This window comes from Pagrus major, chromosome 13 (genome assembly GCF_040436345.1).
Source record: "Pagrus major chromosome 13, Pma_NU_1.0".
Taxonomy (NCBI): domain Eukaryota; kingdom Metazoa; phylum Chordata; class Actinopteri; order Spariformes; family Sparidae; genus Pagrus; species Pagrus major.
Window position 1 is genome coordinate 9,148,571 of NC_133227.1, and position 18,845 is coordinate 9,167,415.

General features: G+C 39.6%; 1 protein-coding gene across 3 annotated transcripts; it reads left to right on the forward strand.

Moving 5' to 3' along the window:
• The first annotated feature begins 2,433 nt into the window (after nt 1–2,433).
• On the forward strand, nt 2,434–17,999 carry arfip2b (ADP-ribosylation factor interacting protein 2b). Of its 3 annotated transcripts, XM_073479462.1 has the most exons (10): nt 2,665–2,749; nt 5,044–5,154; nt 8,063–8,119; nt 10,054–10,162; nt 12,239–12,325; nt 12,727–12,842; nt 12,944–13,165; nt 13,307–13,464; nt 13,683–13,857; nt 14,358–14,597. In XM_073479462.1, the coding sequence occupies exons 2-10, from the start codon at nt 5,056–5,058 to the stop codon at nt 14,511–14,513; spliced, it is 1,179 nt and encodes a 392-aa protein (XP_073335563.1). In that variant the 5' UTR covers nt 2,665–2,749; nt 5,044–5,055; the 3' UTR covers nt 14,514–14,597. The 3 variants fall into 3 exon arrangements, with proteins under 3 accessions (XP_073335561.1, XP_073335563.1, XP_073335562.1); XM_073479460.1 differs by lacking the exon at nt 12,239–12,325 and having other exon boundaries at nt 2,434–2,749; nt 14,358–17,999; XM_073479461.1 differs by lacking the exons at nt 8,063–8,119; nt 12,239–12,325.
• Nucleotides 18,000–18,845: the final 846 nt, after the last annotated feature.

An 18,845-nucleotide genomic window follows, 5' to 3' on the forward strand; every position in this document is an offset into this window, starting at 1 on the left:
TGTAACTAAACTGAATTAAAAACAAAAATTGAAAGTGAATTAAAATCGAATTAAATATATAAAACTATAACTCTGCTGTAGGCTATAAACTCAGGGCGGACCACACTGTACACACATATCTGCAGTAGCAGCAGCTGTGGCTCATCATGTTAGATGTTTGCAAGATAACATTTAAAACATTTTAGTTGTTTTTTATCTATTTAGAATAGAGAAGAAGACATTGTATGACACGCCGCATGTTCACTGGGACAGGTAGTGATGCAGACTGGCACCAAAAAACACACCAACAGCTGTAAAGTTTATACCGTATTCAAACACACTTCCATTAGCAAAACGTTCCCATATGGCTTTTCACGCCCCCTCCAAAACATACTACGAGAGTTTCTTTTGGCTCCACGCTTCTTTCAGCATCCAATCTTATTCATTAATAAAACATTCAGTCTTTCCCTTCGCCTTCACTTCCCACCTTCTTCCTCAGACTCTGAGTGACTGCAGAAGCTGTGTGACTCCCCTCAGCCCGCCAGTGTTTGTAGGATCTCGTCCAGCACTGCTGACATTGTTCATAGTGCTCCATTCATACTCGAGTGCAAGAAGTATGTGCTTGATGTGCCCGTGTTATGTTTCTGTCATCAGTCACCTCAAGGCTGAATCAAACTGTGGTCATGAACTGTAACATCCAACAAATATAATGCATTGTTCTCTGGCATGAGATCTATATTATGACTGGGACAGCGGCATGTGTATAGTGGCTGTTACCATCCTTTCATTCAAACATGACAAATTTGCTTCAATTCCAAGCAAATAAAAGGATTCAAATTATTTTTCTGATGTCAGCATGTTCTTGACCTCAGGACAGACTTTATGGACTATTACTACTTGATATGTTGTAATTGTTTTATTGTGTGTTTTAAGGATCTTTATGGAAATGCTCAGTAGACTGAAGGAAAAGCCTCAAGACAAAGTGCCCCAGCACCTTTTTCCACCAGAAGATCACATACTAAAATGTACCCACAGAGGGCAGTATTGTAGCTTTGTTGTGCTTTAGCCACAGCCTGAGGTTTGTAAGTTAAAAGCAGGTTAAGGAAGACCACCACACAAGTGATTGAGATAACGAATAAGCACCCTTAAAACTCACTGCAAACACATACAAGAGGAGAAAGGGGAAAACAACTGAAACAAATTTTACAAATACAAATCTTGTGGGGGTTACCTTTTGTTTCATTATGTCCTCACTAATGTTTTTTAAAAAATTGCAATTATGGTGTTGTGTGAAGATAATAATACATCTAATTCTTGTGCGAAAGCATTTCCCCTGCATACCCCCACTGCAGTGGTTGCCCCATTGTATCAAGCTACTGTATGTAAATGATAAGCTGACTCTTTGGGCTGGGATGGGGCGTTTACATGTTTGTTGCTACACAATAGGTATTCTCTTCATCCTTTATCTATGAGGAGGAGACAGTACAGTTCTTTGCTGTTGCAGCATGCATTTAGGCCGTTTCAGAAAAAACCTACATGTATACCAGAAGGTAAAGAAGCTAATTTTATGCAAGGCAGGTTATTCTGCCCCCATGATCAAGGTGAGTTTATACCTTTTACCTAGGTGGTAAAGCGTGTGTCTCATGTACCAAAGACTAAGTCCTAATGCCCCTTTGCTGCATGTGTGTCTCATTCTCTCTCTTCAAGCCCCCAAAACATTTAAAAAGAGACATACTATACTATAATATACTATACTATAATATACTATACTATACTATAGCAGCCACAGGGGGCAGGGTTCCTTGGAATAATACTTTTTGTATACAACCTTTGGATTCAGAGAGATCTTTAGTCTTATCATGTCTTGAGGCACAATTAAAAGAGCACTTAACACTCACACTCACCTGAGTTAAAGTGCAGCCATCAGCAGCCGGCTGTAACCTGCACACATCACCTGCAGGATGCTCCCAAAGATGGGCTGCAGCCGAAAGATGGAAAAACCAAGAACTCTCACTCCGCTACAATTTCCACTCAATGTGAAACTACTGGAGGTTGCCTGCACACATCAAATTCATCACATTAAATATGTGTAGAAATCGATGTTCACACCAGATTCTGTGTTTGAAACCACTAGTTCACTTATGATCATGTCACGCACTTTCAGTGAAATCGTTTTTATTGACTGCGGCTTATGAATTATCCCTCAACGCATATATCATACATGCAGTGGCAGGCAAAAAAAGTTGCTAAGATAGTGCCAGATTGCTTAGGCTACTAGTTATATTATAAATATAAGCATTATACTAACTAAACTAAACTATACTAACTAAATAGCCTACATATAATATAAAAACACAAAAATTAAAAATGTTACAAGCTACTTGTACACCGTGGCAGTTTTTGCCCGAGTGACCCATCCTCTCGGAAATAGACCATCTTTTTGGGAGCGCGTCTGCAGAATGAATTCCTTGGTGTCGTCAGTTCCGTAAAGCGTTCCTCCTGGCATTAAAAAAGAAGATAGAGGATTATTTACGAGGAGTCAGAGGACACACGCACTAAGAACAAGACTTTACCTGGCTATGTCATTAAAATATTCTTAAACAAGAGCACTACGTTGTTTCCCACGGACAGTTTTTTCCTCGGACTGACAAAAGACACATCAGTCTGCTCGAAGCCGCGCAGGAACTGGGATGCACTGCCGTTAGCCTGTTATTAGCTTGCTCGCTAGCTTCCCGAACAGCCCTGTTTTTACGACGGGACCAAGCACACCGTAAGTCAAAGCGTTTGGAAATATTTGATCTTGTCTGGGTGAGGGATTTTTACACGTCTGACTCTGTTAGCAAGCCGGCTAGGCGCAGTGAACTCAGCGGGTTGTTTACCATTCGTTAACCTGCCTCCCCTTAACAGCTGCATGTGTGAACTAGAAGCAGGCCTTTTCTAGAAAGCAAATTCTTCTTCAGCTTGAAAAGCTGCTTCATTGTATTACATATTTTCAACCAGTAGCTATTAAGGTATGTTATTTTTCCGGCCTGAATAAACCTTACTATGTTGGGCAGATTGAACCCACCTGCATCCAGCGTTACCTGCTAGAGACTGTGCACCTGTGCTGGTGCACCTGTCATGGCTCCCACCATGTTTAAATTGTGCAATTGATTTCAAGTCAAACCTTCTAGTCTGTCACTAAAGAAGTAAACCATTACTCACTGTATCTCCCTTTAGGTGTGACAATAAATAATAAAGTTCAGTATCTCTGTTGTAGCACATTTAGGGCTGCTAAATGGTCAGTAACTAAACACCCTGTTGCCTTTCACATTGACAATATACCACAACTACACCTGGTCCTATTTCAGGTGTAGATGTTATGCAAAGCAGCCAACTTGTTTGTTCAGACTTCAAGCTTTAGTCTGGTAAAAAGCTGAACTGAGTGCCTTGTACTGTAAGTGTAGAATCTCAGTTCAGTAAGCAGACTGTTCTCTGCATTTCATGGGCGTAAAACTACAAGTTAAATCTGTTTTGATCAGGTAGGCTAATATGAAGAAGAGGTCATGCCAGAGGTGCAGTAAGCTGTCCTAGAAGAGTGTTACTGTGTCGAGGATTGTTGGGAAAGAGAAGCACAACTTCCATTGTCCAAAGTAAACAGAGATGTGTCATTCCTCAGGAAATGGATTGGGCATGGCCAACTGTGTGTTTTTGATGGCAGAGCCCTCCTAGTTGAGGTCAGCGCAAATGTAAACAAACTGTGCAAGTACCTCCTTTCATCAGTGCCAGCAAGTGACTGCCATCAACCCGCCATATAGTTATGTTCAGAGTCAGTCAGCCACGTGGAGCAAATCTCAGAAGGACACCAACCTTTTTATTCTCTGTTTTTTTTTTTTTCAAACTAATTAAATTTTTGCCTTTATTTTTCGTCAATCATACGCATTTACCATACATTCATTATTAGTTATATGCTGCATATAAGTGATGTCTTATAAATCCTGCCATGGTTCCTGCTTTTCAGTGGTGTTTTAAAGTAAATCAACAGCATGAGAAGACGCATCAAATACTTATAACTAATAACTAAACACATATACTAGTCTTGTTTAATGCTTTTTATCAGAATTTAGTTAAATTAAAAACATATGATAATAATAATAATAATGATAATAATGACATATTGAGAATGACATTGTGAAGCCTTTGTTGAAAATATGACAATTTTTTATAACCAACAAACCAATGTTGATTCATCTTGTAGCAGCCACTTACATAAATGTGCAAACATGTTACATTTTCACCTCTTTCACCTAAAAGCAGCTTTTAATAGTCTGAATAAAATCACCATACATTACTAATCACTTCAGTTTCCAGGCCTTTTATATTGGCCTAAAGAACAAAAGGCCACAAAACACCCACAAGTGCAAAATGAATCACCCATTGTATTCTTGGCTTTTATATTTCTCCTATGCAGTGCTGCTCTTGTACATGCAAGACTTTATCAAGGTGTGATGTTTACCTGTGTAATCGACACCCTGCTCTGCAGCGTGAAAACCAGGATAAGCAACAAATATTAGGCATTCAAATTTAATTTTGGCCTTGCCCCCCCCCCAAAAGAAATCCAAAAATCGCAGCTATATTACTGCTTGTCCAGCATTTTTCTTGTTGTTGCAAATGTTCTGCATATGCGATTGTATAACATGAATTGTGTGAATGTGGAGCAGACGAGCTCTCCCTCCTCTAGTCTGGGTTTTTTAGGGAGTGGACACACTAAAATATGGAGCTGTAATCGAGCTGTAGAGTAGAGTGGCCACTTCAGTACGACAGCTCATTGTAGTGCCGCACGGGGTCCTTCAGAGAGGTGTGTTGTTTTTATGCTGAGCAGTAGCCTTGCTCTTTGAAAACCACCTTCTCGCTTGTTTGTGGCAATTATATTCCCATCTGCCGAATAATGATTTGGTTGTTTTGACTAAACTGGTTGGTCTCTCCTCTTCAAAGCAGCATTTAGGCCTTGCTGTTTTTCCATCTCTGCCCTTTTTCACTCGCAGGTGTCTGTTGAATCCACATCTCTCTCCTTTTTTCTCGCAGACATAGTGCATTATGACAGACAGCATTATGAGTAAAGCTGCCACAATGGAGATTCCAATCAACAGTAATGGTGACACAGGGACACTACCAGAGGACGACAGCCTTGAACAGGTGGGTCAGGTCGGCTGCTGAATCTGTTGACAGTCTCATATGTGAAACATTTTGAGAACACCCTGTGTTATATACACGTTTAAAGCTCATTAAGACTATACCTGGAAACAGGGTGCTAACTGTTAGTGTCATCCAAAGCAGACAGAAAAACATTTACATATTTAAATCCAAACCGCAGCTAACAAAAGAGAGTACAGCTAATACAGAGTTAATGCAGAGATAATAAATTGTTGACCCTTTAAAGACTTCTATTAGTTTTAAGTATATGTTCATTGTGAGTTTTAGTATAGGTTTAAGTGTACCTTTTTTGAAGGCTTTGCTTTATTATGAGATCACACTGGCTTTCATCACGCACCCACTTTTTTTTTTTTCCTTGCCTTCTCTTAAGGAAATTCTAACAATAGCCTTAACTTCATGTATTCAGTGATGCATTCAGTGGGACAGTACTGTCCCTAAAGGTTGTATCACTCACATGAGAGCACATGAAGAAAATCAAACCGACATACTTGAGCAAGCTGATGTCATCACGCGGTATTTCTGATGATGGGTGAATGTGGGGCGTCAGTTGTTTGAAGTTGACATTGTGGTCATGGGTATTGTTCTCAGCCATCACGAGATTAGCTAAGTGAGTTGGCTCATTTAATACCATTCACACTGTTGCACCACTCTGCGGTAATATTGAGTACTTCTTAGTGAATACAGTTGTCAGTCTGGAACACTGGCTGTGTGAATGTGGCCAGTCACTTGAGGTTTTCACTCACTCTAATATATCTGTATTCAACTGCTCAGAGCCGGATATATTTTCATCCTTTGTTGTGAACGTAAATATTCTTCTCCGCCTGGGTTTAACTAGTGTTGTATTACCTATTACCTGTCAAACATTGCTAGAAGTCCTTGGGTCTGCCTAGTTACAACTGAGGAAAGAGATCCTACTGGGAAATCAGGTGTTAGAGACCATCTGTCTCTTTGTGAACTCGTTCTTCCCTCTAGCAGCTCATGTGGCCTCTTGTTCAGGATTGTAAGACATATCTCTGGTATGTTTGATTTAACTGAAATAATAACTCAGATGTAGTTGTTGCTCGCCAGGTGGGGACTTTTCATTTACGGAAACACCTCTTTCGAAGACTCCAGCGAAGCTTATTTAACATTTTGTTTCCATCATTCTCAGGAGTGTCTCAGTCAGAGTCAGTTAGAATGAAATAACAGTGGAGTTGCAGAGTAAGTTAAGTGGAATGGGTTGTTTATTCTCCTGCGACCCAAGGCACTCCTTGTTGGTCAAACAGATGAAGATCCTGGATGAAGCACTCGCAGTTGATTTTGTTATTTGCTCACCAAACTATGAGTGGCTCCACTCCAGTAGTAAAACAAATTGCTACCCTCTCACCAAGCTTGCACAGTGAAGCAAGTATTCAACCGTTTGGTGTGGCTACCTCCAGTCTAATGTGTTCACGTATGAGGAGTGTTTAGCTGCACTGTTTGGAGCTGGATATTACCCGGTTGTCATGGCAACTCTGCAATTAATCTGAAACTGGCTGTGCTTTGTCCTTGGGTGAAAGCCCTCTGAAATCAGATTGATATCTACTGTGCAGCACTTTTAGTCAAAGCTGCAGCAGTCTGTGTCGCTCTTTCAGATAAAGACGAAGACTGACAGGTGAAGGAAGAGCAGGAGTCTGGTTTCAGATGTTGTTGCATTGTGATTGTGTCAGAAAGGGGAGGGTGACTGGCAGCTTGACAGCGACAGAGATAGGATCGACTGCCAGCAGGATCCTGGCAAAAGCATCAGATGCTTCACTGGTGTCTGCTCAGTCAATCAACAGTGTTTCAAGATGCTTATACTGTTAAACACAAGTTCTCAGAGGTGATTACTTTATTAATTTGGAGATATCCCAGTTGTAGTGTTTTTGTAGAATTGCAAAGCTGCTCAGTTATTTTGAAAGTGGTGGTTTGTGGCGTTTTTAAAGCAGAGCATCTGCTATCCAGCCTGTATCTATCATGTCATAGCTTTCTATACATGAACAGACGAGATTTTTATAAGCCTTCCAAACCTCACTGTTAAGATACGACAACCATATTATTTTATGATGACTTAAGAGTGCTTTAGTTTCCTTCATCTCAGGCAACAGGCTCTGTGTCAACATTGCATACAAGGAGGAATCGGTGTCCGTGCTAGTTTTCTTCCTCATTGAACAGATGCCACAACATGAGGCAGATCTCTAAAAAAAGATGCACATGGAGCGAATGAAGGAGAAAATGTTGTTCAACTGGCCTTGTCCTTCTTTATAACTAGTTTTTGGTTGTTGGTTCACTGTCTGTGGTTAAATCTTGGCAAGAGGTTAAATGTTTAAAACTGTCACCTTCAGCTACAGAAATTGGCACTATTGCTTTGATGAAGTCTTTTCAGCTGAAAGGTTACATGTCACTTCTGATACATGACCCAAAATTAATGACTAATATAGCTAATTATATTTTGGGCTCTTGGGTGTTTGTGTTCTTTCTGATTTATCTTTGTTAAAGTTACTTTAAATGTCTTTACATGTCTTGTAAATGATTGTCTTCATTTTTTCAGTGTTGCACTTGAATCAGTGTTCAGACAGTGATGGAAAATATCATTGCAAAGATGAAGTAACATGTTCACACCCAGTGGATTGGATGATCTGCTTAAAACTTAACACAAAGCAGCTAAATCCTGACCTGCTGTGATATCACTCATCACTGTTTTCCATCCTACATCCCTGCTGTCTGTGGACATTACAATGATTTTTCTGGGATTTCTTTTACATCGTTCTATCTTATTTCATGATTTCAGTCATGGATTTTTCTTTTTTGTCTCCTTTCCTTTTCTATTTGTTTCTCTTTTTTTGTTGTTGTTCTTGTGTTTGTCGATGTCCTCCCCTCCATCTACGTGCAGGCTGCAAAACTGCAGTGGAGCTTAGATGAGAAGTTAGGGAGCTCCAGAGGCACCAGGGTGAGCAGGCCATTTGTGCATGTGTGTGTGTGTGTTTATGTTGGTGTGTAGTACTGCTCAGTGGTTTGACTTTGTGCGGCATTAAATTGCCTCGCATCACTACGTTGGTTTAAATGTCAGACATTTCATTTTTATGGCAAACCACTGTGCAGCTCAAGTTGTGCTGCCTGTTAACTTGGCTCCTACTAACTCTAGATAGAGGGAATCTCTCATTCATGTTTTGAGAGTCATCCCTCTAATTGTGTAGTGTTAACAAAATAGCTGACAGCTAACACATCTCACATAACTCTGTTTCCATTCAATTTTTAGATTGTGGTGAGCTAATCTAGCATAGATTATGTGTGCACTTGGGTGATGTCTGAGTGTGATTACTCTATTTTAGGGGGTGATGGTTGAAAAAGTAAACACGGTGTCATACTAATAATCATCATCTCATACTACAGCTGGAAAATTGATGTGAATTGGCTGCGCCAGTTCTGTCTTGATATTATGAAATGTAGCTGTGTTTTGGCAAGGCGGTCAAGAGAGAGCTGACCATGACTATGAACAGATGAGGCCCTGAAGCAGAGCAGTCTAGGGGTGAGAGAGAAAATCGATCCTTAGAAGCTTGTGATTCTCTCTTCAAAAATGTTGTCTTAATGCATAAAAGTTAATAATCGCATATTTAAAACCTTATTCTTGACATTATGATTGCCTGTAACAATGTAACAAGACTGGGCTGTACGTTCTAGAGCTGCAATTTACAATAAATTTAATTGTTGATGAATCTGTTGATTATTTTCTTGATTAAACGATTAGTGGTTTGGTCTATTAAATGATAGGAAATGGTGAAAAATGACAATCAGTGTCTCCCTAAGCCCAAGAAGATATCCTCCAATATCTTGTTTTAACTCTTTTTTAACATAGTTAACTGTCATTAAGGAGTAAAACAACTTTTTTTTAAAACTTTTTTCTCTTAAAAATAAATGCCTCATGCTGGTTTATTCGTCATAGAATGCTGTTTAGCAGCACAAGTCACAGCAGTTGCATTTTTACTTCCTTTTAGTAGCATCAAGCATACTCTTTGTGTTTACTTACAAAAAAGGAAACAGCCACCTCCCTTTCAGAGCTTAGAGTTCCCTTATCACAATCTTACTGAGCATCTTAGCCCAAGGTTTCAGGAAATATCCTATATATTATGCTCCTGTTTACATTTGACGATATGGATCTTTGCCCATAGTTCAGTCACTGTGCAAGTGTTTGTAGAGACTGAAATAAGAGGCTTGCTCACGGCACAGGCAGGTTTTAATTCAAACCTGTTTATTGTAGGAAACAAGGTTCGTATAAGGTTTGCAAAAGTGAGAAACCTGTTCAGGACAGATTTTCTTTTTATAAATACCTCACCAAAGAGCTGATACTTGAGCAGCAAGATAAACAAAAGAAAACAATGAATTAGAGTTAAGGAAAACGCCTACAAGATGGATTGTGTGGCTTTTATCACATTTCACCTCGTGATGCAGAGCTTTACTGAAGCTTTTGGTTATTTTGGAAGGAGAAAATAGTTTGTTGTAGCAGTTCCTGTGGCATAGATCAGTGGAGTCACTGCTTAGAGTAAGACTGACTGACTATGACAGCTGCTTTTGTGGTCCTCTTTCTTGGTCCAGTGTCATTAGACAGGTTGATTATTGATGGGCACTTAAGTGGTATGTTTTCTGTCAAACACTTTATGGTTTTCCCTGTAGATAAGTGGTCGTAGTTGGACTGCCTCGTGTGTACTCACTAACCTTTCTAACATAGTGGTGTTTGTCCCCCTCTAGTGACTAAGTCTTTAATCGACATTGTCTAAATTTAACACTCAAGTCATAATCTCCTGTTTACTGTGCATATCCCTACCCAAAACCCTCTATCCTTCCCTTTGTTCTTGTTTTTTGTTTTTTAATTTCCCCACTTTGCAGGACCTACAGCAGGTGATGGTATCGGGTCCCAATCTCAATGAGACTAGCATTGTATCCGGGGGTTATGGTGGAACAGCAGAGGGTATCATCCCCACCAGCTCAATCAAAGGTAGAGTCTTATTTTTTGTCTCTATCTCCGATAAGTCTCTCTTCAGCTGCACTGTCACTGTCGCAGTTTGACTTCTTCTGTTGACTCTGTGCTGCGCCTCTGACTCAGGAGTTTATTCAGAGCACACGTGTTTGATTACTGGGGCCTTCAATCATTCTTCCCATGAGATCATGCTGCAGTTAATTTTGCTGTAACTGGTGGCCAATTTCTGTGCTGATTCATCCCTAGCTTAGGCCTCCACTGTATCTGAAAATGTGCCTTAGTGGCTTGTCGTCTATGTAGAGATATGGGAGAATGACCTGTTGTGCCAGATTGTCTGTTACACAAAACCAACTTGGAAATCCCCCTTTCAAACTGTTTGGAAAAGGGCAGGCACTTTCAAAAAATACTTGGCAGATGATTGTACGAACCATCTGTCTATCACTGTCTATCTCAGGGCTAACTTCAGATCAGTGAACCATATGACACAGTAGGAAAGCCCACCAGCAGAGCCAGTTGGTAAAACCTAGTAATAGGTTAAGTAAGTAATAGTGAGTACCAGAAAAAAGTGATAGTTTGTTGCAAATTGTATATTTTGAGCCCTAAAACTCCTGATTCTGTGAATGTAAGTGACCTTTCTTGAAATGTCTGACAGGTCTCCCCCACCAACACAGCCCCCTGTATTATTTTAATGGTTTGAAAGCAGTAACGCCTCAGAACAATGCCATAACTCTTCTTTAGGTGCCCTTCATCAGACACGGTTCTCCCCATTAATCACTATGATGTTTCTTGTCTTTCATCAGCAGCCAAGCTCATGCTGTTAAGTTTACAAAATAGCTTCACACTGAATACTGAATAACTCCAGTACACAGTGACTCGTGGTTTCTTCACATGTTGTGTGATACTGAAGTCCCACTGAGGGATTAATGTACTTCTCTTGTTCAAAGCACTGACTTCAGTGAAGCTCTAAGCACAGTGTCAAAGGGAAATAACAGCACTCTCTTTGCTAATTATTTGATACTAATATATCTGACTCTTTGTCCCGCTCTCTCTCTCAGGCCCTGCTGTGCGCTACAATGCAGAGTTTAACAAAAGGATCCCAGTTTCAGCATTAGGTGGCTCCTTAGACCTTATTATTATTAATAATGGAGAACTTATATCCAAAATGAGACATCCAGTCTGTAAATACGGTTGAATTTAACTGGTAATTGAGAACTTGTTCTCTACAACAATTAATATAATGTGGCTTTGAAATCCATTTTTAATGGATAATTCTCACATGATGGATATCTCATTCTGGAGAGATCTTTTTTTTTTTACCAGCTTCTCTGTCCTTTTATCTTCATGAGATTTTCCCTTTAGCAGTGGAGAGAAGGGCAGCACACTCACTTCTGCTTTCTGCTTTTGATCTTGGACATATTGGGACTTTTTCTGTTAGAGCTTGTTTTAGTTTTTTCTCTTTTTGCAAATTATTCCTTTACTTTCTGTTGGTTTCTCTTATAGTTTAGGCTTCCGTTAAGGAGTCTCTGCTAATTTTTCCCAAAATAACTCACTAAACTGATCTCTGAAATCCGTAGCAAAACAGAAACCATTGTAATGTCGATCACGGTGTGTATTTGTTTTAAAATCTAGGTAAGATGTTCTTAGGAGAGCCTTATGATGGGGGTCCTCATTTGTCTCATGTTAATCATTTCCATTTGTTATTTATTGAAAGGCTGATCCAAATGCTGCATTTCATGCTGCCTCCATCTTCATCATCACTCATTTGTCTGCATTGTTCACTGAGTGTCATGCACTAAATGTTGTCTTTTCATCTTGTCTGTCCTCCACCTCCTTTCCTCACCATTCCCTCCCACATCCTTCTCTTCTCCCTTTTGTCGTCTTGCTTTTCTGCCTTTTATCTGAATCTCTCTGCTCCTCCCCACCATCTTCCTCCTACGCTATCTTTCCATTTTTCTATCTCAATAATTACTTCATTTAAATCCTGATTTTGAAAAAAAAACAAAAACATAAATCCCATTCCCACACCCTACCCTGATTCATACACACCCTTAACCATTCCTTCACCCACACCCAACAATCCATCCACTGTCACAGACCTGCGTATGAAGGCCAGACGAAGTAGCGTTTCCTCAAGCAGTTCTTTCACCTGCCATATAGCAAGCCAATCACATGAATTCAAAGGTACTGGGAAGGGAAAGAGGGTGAGGTTGAAGGTTCAAACAGGCTCACCATTGAACAATCTTATTGCCATTTCAGCAGTGACCCAAAATATCCCTGAAGTCTACAGTATATTCACTTTTTAACACAGTCAATAAAAAGATTTGGTGTTTTTCTTAGTGTTTCCTTCCTGTTTGATTCTCCACATTCTCCTGCTATTTAATCACTCGTATCTCTCTCCTTTGCATGTTTTACAGTGCTTTAAGGGCTAGCGGTGATAGCAGACAAATTTCAGAAACCATTTTAAGCACAGTTTTGATGCACTAAAAGTAGTTAAGCGTTTTCTGTTTTCTACCTGAGGTGCTTGTTTGCTCATGTTTATTTATAATGTTCTCATGTTTCTACATTTGGGTCTTATCTCTCAGGTTCCAACATGCACCACAGCAGCAGCAGCTCGTCAATGACAGCAGAGGAATCGACCCGCGGTGTTGCTGTTGAAAAACTAGAAACAATGAAGAAGTGGGGCATCAACACTTACAAGGTATTTGAAGCCACCCCATGTCCTCATGCTGTGTGATACAATCACAGAAAGGACTTGCATTGTGTACTAATGCCTCCGTGTGTCTTCCTTCATTGTTCCAGTGTACAAAACAAATGATCTCAGAGCGTTTCGGTCGGGGTTCCCGGACTGTGGACCTGGAGCTGGAGGCCCAGATTGAGGTGTTGAGAGACACTAAAAGGAAATATGAGAATGTGCTGCGATTGGCCAGAGCGCTGACCAACCACTTCTACAACATGGTGCAGACGCAGCATGCACTGGGTGACACCTTTGCTGACCTCAGTCAGAAATCTCCAGAGCTACGGGTGAGACCTCAAAATCTATATAGCCTTATCTTTAGTTATAACGTTGAATAACATCAGACGAGGTCCTACTGGTTAGGTTTATAGAGACAACCTTTTATCACATTAAAACTTTTAATGTTCTGTCATTTTTGCCTTTTGTAGGACGAGTTTGGCTACAATGCAGAGACTCAGAAGCTGCTGTGTAAGAATGGGGAGACTCTACTTGGTGCCGTTAACTTCTTTGTGTCCAGCATCAACACACTGGTCAACAAGACCATGGAGGACACCTTGATGACAATCAAGATGTATGAAAATGCCAGGTGAGGACGTGCAGTACATTAATTACTCTTTTCATCCAAGAAACTGGAAACCCTTAAACACATAAATACTGATATTATCATGAATTAATTATTGACCTTTTTTTGACCTGTACCCATCCACTGGGGGTGTTCAAGGTGTTTTGGCTTCACTTATGATGAGCTGTCATGTCGTCCATATTTATATATCTCAATGTTTTGGCTCCCTCTTTTGTGAGCAGATTGGAGTTTGATGCCTACCGGTCAGACCTGGAGGAACTGAGTTTGGGTCCAAGGGACGCTGTAGCCATGGCTCGCATCGATGCTGCTCAGGAACAGTACCAGCTCCAGAAGGAGAAGTATGAACGCCTCCGCTCCGACGTCATCATTAAACTCAAGTTCCTGGAGGAGAATAAGGTTAGTGGGCAGGGTCGGCACAGTTGATCATCAGCCTTCACAGTGAAAAAAGCCTACATCCGGTAGAGATAAGCAAGTACTGTGCACCAGTATCTGTATCCGTTCAACTCACTAAATTATTTTTGAATTCAGACTCGGGATGGGTGGGCCTAAAACTGAGTGGGTGGGACCAACCTCAAATCACTATGGGTTGATCAGATGTCTTATATTTATTATTTACTAGAAACTTAGAGAACAGCCACAGAATTGAGCTTCAGATCATTGTTAGTGATCACAAGACAAAGAGAACTTTTTACAGAGCACATTTTTATAAACTTGAATGAACTTCAGTGAACTACCCTGTAAGAATTCATCGACATATTTTACTTAGATGACACTTGTACTTGTAAAAAGTACATTATCTTTACCGGATATTTGTATCAGCCGAGTACTAGCTTAACCCTAACAACCAGCTGTGACTTGATGTAGTCTCTAAGCTTCACTGTTTCTCTCTATTTTAGGTGAAGGTGATGCATAAGCAGCTCCTCCTCTTCCATAACGCCATCTCGGCGTACTTTGCTGGCAACCAGCAGCAGCTGGAGCAGACGCTGAAGCAGTTCAACATAAAGTTGAGGCCCCCAGGGGCCGACAAGCCCTCTTGGTTAGAGGAGCAGTAAGAGGGTCTGCTGGACCTCCTGCAGCCTCCTTCTCAACCACCTCCACCTGTTACCTGTTGAAACCCCCTACTTACAGAGGACCACTACATAGGGATACACTTCCAGATGATTGGGTGGATGAAGATGTGAGATGAGCGTGTGGCTGGATTGGACAGATGAATTGCAGGGTATTAATGATGAATGGGCTCGATGCAGCAGGAAAACCAAGTGGCCAGTTTTATGAACAGTCTGGGGGCTTTTAGTGCCTCTTCCCAACTCTCTTTTTGTCACTCTAACCTTCTCTTTGTGCTTTGTTCCCAGAGAAACTGTTCATCTCTCCCTTCCCTCTCTCCTATTTGACTCAGCCTTCTATCTCAACACTATTTTGCTGTGTGAGCTTGTACTAGTCATGTTCATGGCCATTATTGTATTCCTCAAGTGCTCCCAGTGCTCTGAGTTACATCAACCCCACGTCATGTTATTAACACAGACAGATAAAACACACTCAAATGTGACCAAACGCTACATCAAAACTCTTCCAGACCTTATCGCTCTCCTAGTGTGCCTCCTTACATATGAGCTAAAGTACTAAATGAACATGTGGCCTCGAGGGAAGAAGGATACGTTAACTAAAAGATTTCAAACTTTACACAAAGGGGATTTGTATGGTACACTGGAAAGGAATGATCAGACATTTCAAATCAATGTACATTTCAAATTAAGTACTGTTTCACTCTTGAAATAAATATTATATGATTGTTTGTAGCTTCTAAAAGAACACAATGTTGTGTTTTAGTATAGTTTTTGCTTAATTTGACTGTTATCTGTGTTTATTTTGTAATTATTCCACTTCTAGTCAGCTGTATGTCTGATGCTTCAGAGTGAAGGACAGTATACCGTTTGGGCCAAGTGTGCTGGTGTTTTCGACTGCAGGTGTTGCAGTGCTTAGTCTGTAATTATGATAAATGCTACAGTTTTCAGTCTTAACCTGAAAATTCTTTTGACTCAAATATGCAACGATCATTTTAAGGAACACTGCCACAGCTTCCCAAAGTCATACTGGTTGGGGTCTTTACTAATTGTTTTTTATTTACCCAAAGAGATGTTTATTGGATGATGACCCTCGCTAAGTTTTCATGTTTTTTTGTTTGTTTTTTTAAAGGAACATTGCTTGTTTAGTTTCAATGTGGACTGAGGAGACTTTGAAGGACCGTCGATGGGTATGTGAGTCAGTTAAGATCCAACACACTTGAATGGATTCACTCCATTATTTAATTGTTTAACGGACTGAATTTGAAAGGAATTCATTACATTCTGTTTGCATTGATGCATTGACTTGTTTTTGTCTTAGAGGGGCACTTTGTAGTTTTTGGGAAGAAATTAAAACTCAAATTTACATTAATGAGGTAATGATACAAACTCAGAAATATTTGTTTTTTCTATAATTGAATAAACAAGCTGTTCTCAGAGGAAAATAAGGTCCTCAGGATGCTGTTTGAGGCTAGAAAGATGGCAGGGTCTGCCAAATATAAACAAAGTAATACAGTATGAAATTGTCCTTTTAAGGTCAGTTTGTTTATTCAGTCATGAAAACAAAGACAGTTTGTTTATTGGTTTGTTTAGGCATAAAGAAATCAGTCAATGAAGATTTTTCTCTTCTGATAAAAAATTCTTCCCCAGAACTACAAAGTGCACCTTTTTAAAGGTGCAATGTGTAAGAAATGTATTTGAAAACAATGTCAGTTATCAACATGTGAAGGAATAACAGTTTTGACATTATGAAGTTAATGTCTTGTGTTGCAAAGCAAATTTAGCATGCTAACCAACTAGCCTCAGTCCATCCTGGTCCGAAGATCGAGTGCTAGAAGTGAAAACACAAATGGTTTCCTGGTGCTCCAAGCTCCCAGTTCAAGCTGCTAGCTGTACAGCTAACTGAGCTAATGGCAGCTACGGTTGGCAGCAGTTAGCAGTTTACTTTGGTGATATGCCGTCTCCTGTTTGTTGAGAGAATGAATTCAGCTGGTGGCAAATTCTTACATATTGTACCTTGAAGTTAACAAGGACATATCATTGACATCAAGGGTCATATCTTTTAAGCCCTCCTGAAACAGAATATGTTTGTCTTTGGTTACCTTTCTTCACACTGAAGATTACTGTAGCTGTCTAATATTACTAATCCTGATATTTTGACATAAAATCTTGTAAATTAATTGTTGGGGAATGGGGAAAACACTAATGACTCATCATTTGTTTTATCTCCTCTAGTTGAAACATTGTCTTAGTATGATGGTAGTAAACAATCATCCATTGTTGACAATTAAGAGGATGTTTTACAAAAAAAATATCAGCGTGGTACTGCATATGTAATGTTGAATTGTTATTCATCAGTGTATTTATTATGTTAATTATGTGTGGAATCAACATATTGTACACAAAAACATCTGGTTTGTGCAAATTACTCAATCTATGGGTATGACATTGATACATTTTGCAGATGGACATGCCTCAGGATAACCAAATCTCTAACTGTTCTACTCCGAAACATGTATTGATAGAAAATGTTTTAGTTTCCCAGTGTAAACCCTCTGTGACGTCAAGTAAAGATAATCCAGTATCATGAATGTTTTACCATGCTGAATTTCACTCATGTAACAGAAGGGGAGAGCTCTATCAGTTACTGGTCCTCCAGCTTCATGTGTCCTCTGTATTTGCATGGCAGGCAGCGATCCAAAGTACATGTGCAGATATGTGTGAATGCACTGATGCTCTACTCTTGGCCTTCTGCATTCCAGCTCGCATGGACTGGCACATCGCCATGCATATGATTTAGAAACTGGCTGAAGCAGAATCAAGGATATGGGTCGATTTTAATGCTGCACTCTTAAAGACAATTATAAAAAGAACTGGATCTGATGGAAGAAGATAAAAGAAATGGATTCTATGGTTTATTCGGCTTGTGTTTTCTGATTTTTGTGTGTCAGCATGTCAAATGGGTGTATTTTATTCTGGCTGGAAAAAAATCACTCAGAAAGATGTAAAATTGAAGTTTCACTGGCCAGCTCCTGGTCTGTTTGACCGCCACACAGCAATATTAACTAAATGTGACTCCCCTTTTTTCCGAACCTGCCCCTTTGAAATTCCTAACCCCAACACCAAGATGAATGGCAATAGGATTTTTATTTTGATTCATAGTTGTGAAACCTCCAGTAAATTGAAAAAGCGTGACAAGAGTTTTAAGTCACTCTGCTAGAAGTCTTTACATTGTTGCCAAGAGAGAACCAAGATTTATAAAGATTAGATGTTTTATTTGTGTACAATCAATGTTTTCTAGGCTGAGCTGGTGTGTTGTACTGTATGTATGAATGATTGCACATAATGGTATTTAAAGATGATAAATGGAGCCGTGTCATTGGTTGATGTGATACTCTGCCTTCATTCCTCACTCAGACCTGAAAAGTCCCACCCCACCCCGAGGGAACAAAATTAAAAGTACACATTTTCAAATGCTCTCTGGCTGTTTTTTCTTTTTGTTCCTCCATGTCAGTATGTGTTGCACTGTAGGCCACTCGGCTCTCTGTTGCATGAAACAACCATCTGATTCAGTCACATAAAACTTTAAGCTTTTGATTACAACTGTACACAGGTATTTTAACAATTTTGATCAACCATCATCAAATTTGTCTCCTGTAGTTAAATACTCTTGTTTTATTATCGAGACAACTGGAACAAGAAATGGACAATATATCGTTATTGTGATATGAGACTGAATATCATATTAATATTATATTATAGTGATATGGTATAAGTGTTGTCTTCTCCTGGTTTTAAAGGCTGCATTACAGTAATGCGAGTCATTTTCTTAACTTACCAGACTGCTCTACATGTTCTAATACGTGCCTTTATCCACTCAATCATTATATTCACGTTACCGATGATTATTTTTGTGTTCATATTTTGTGAAAGTTGTCATCCCTACAGTCTTGTCACAATAACGAAAATCAAAGTTTTGATATGTTATTTCATGCCCTAATTTGAGCATTTATGAAGTGCTCATTTATGAAGATTTTCAAAATGTAGATATATATACTCTGTGTTGTTATATGGCCAAAAGATATATTATTTTATTGCTATATCGCCCAGCCCTAAAAATCCAATATCACTCTTTGACATCTAAGGACCTGTAGTTTATACATTTCACACACTAGCTGCACCTGTTTTTTGTTTTTTTTTACTTTATTTACTTTTTTAAATTTCTTACAATTTTTGCTGCAAATGTTTTTTTTGTTTCATTGCAGCTGTGCTGTTAACTTTGCACATCTATGAATATATGACAACTTTTTCCTCTGCCGTTCT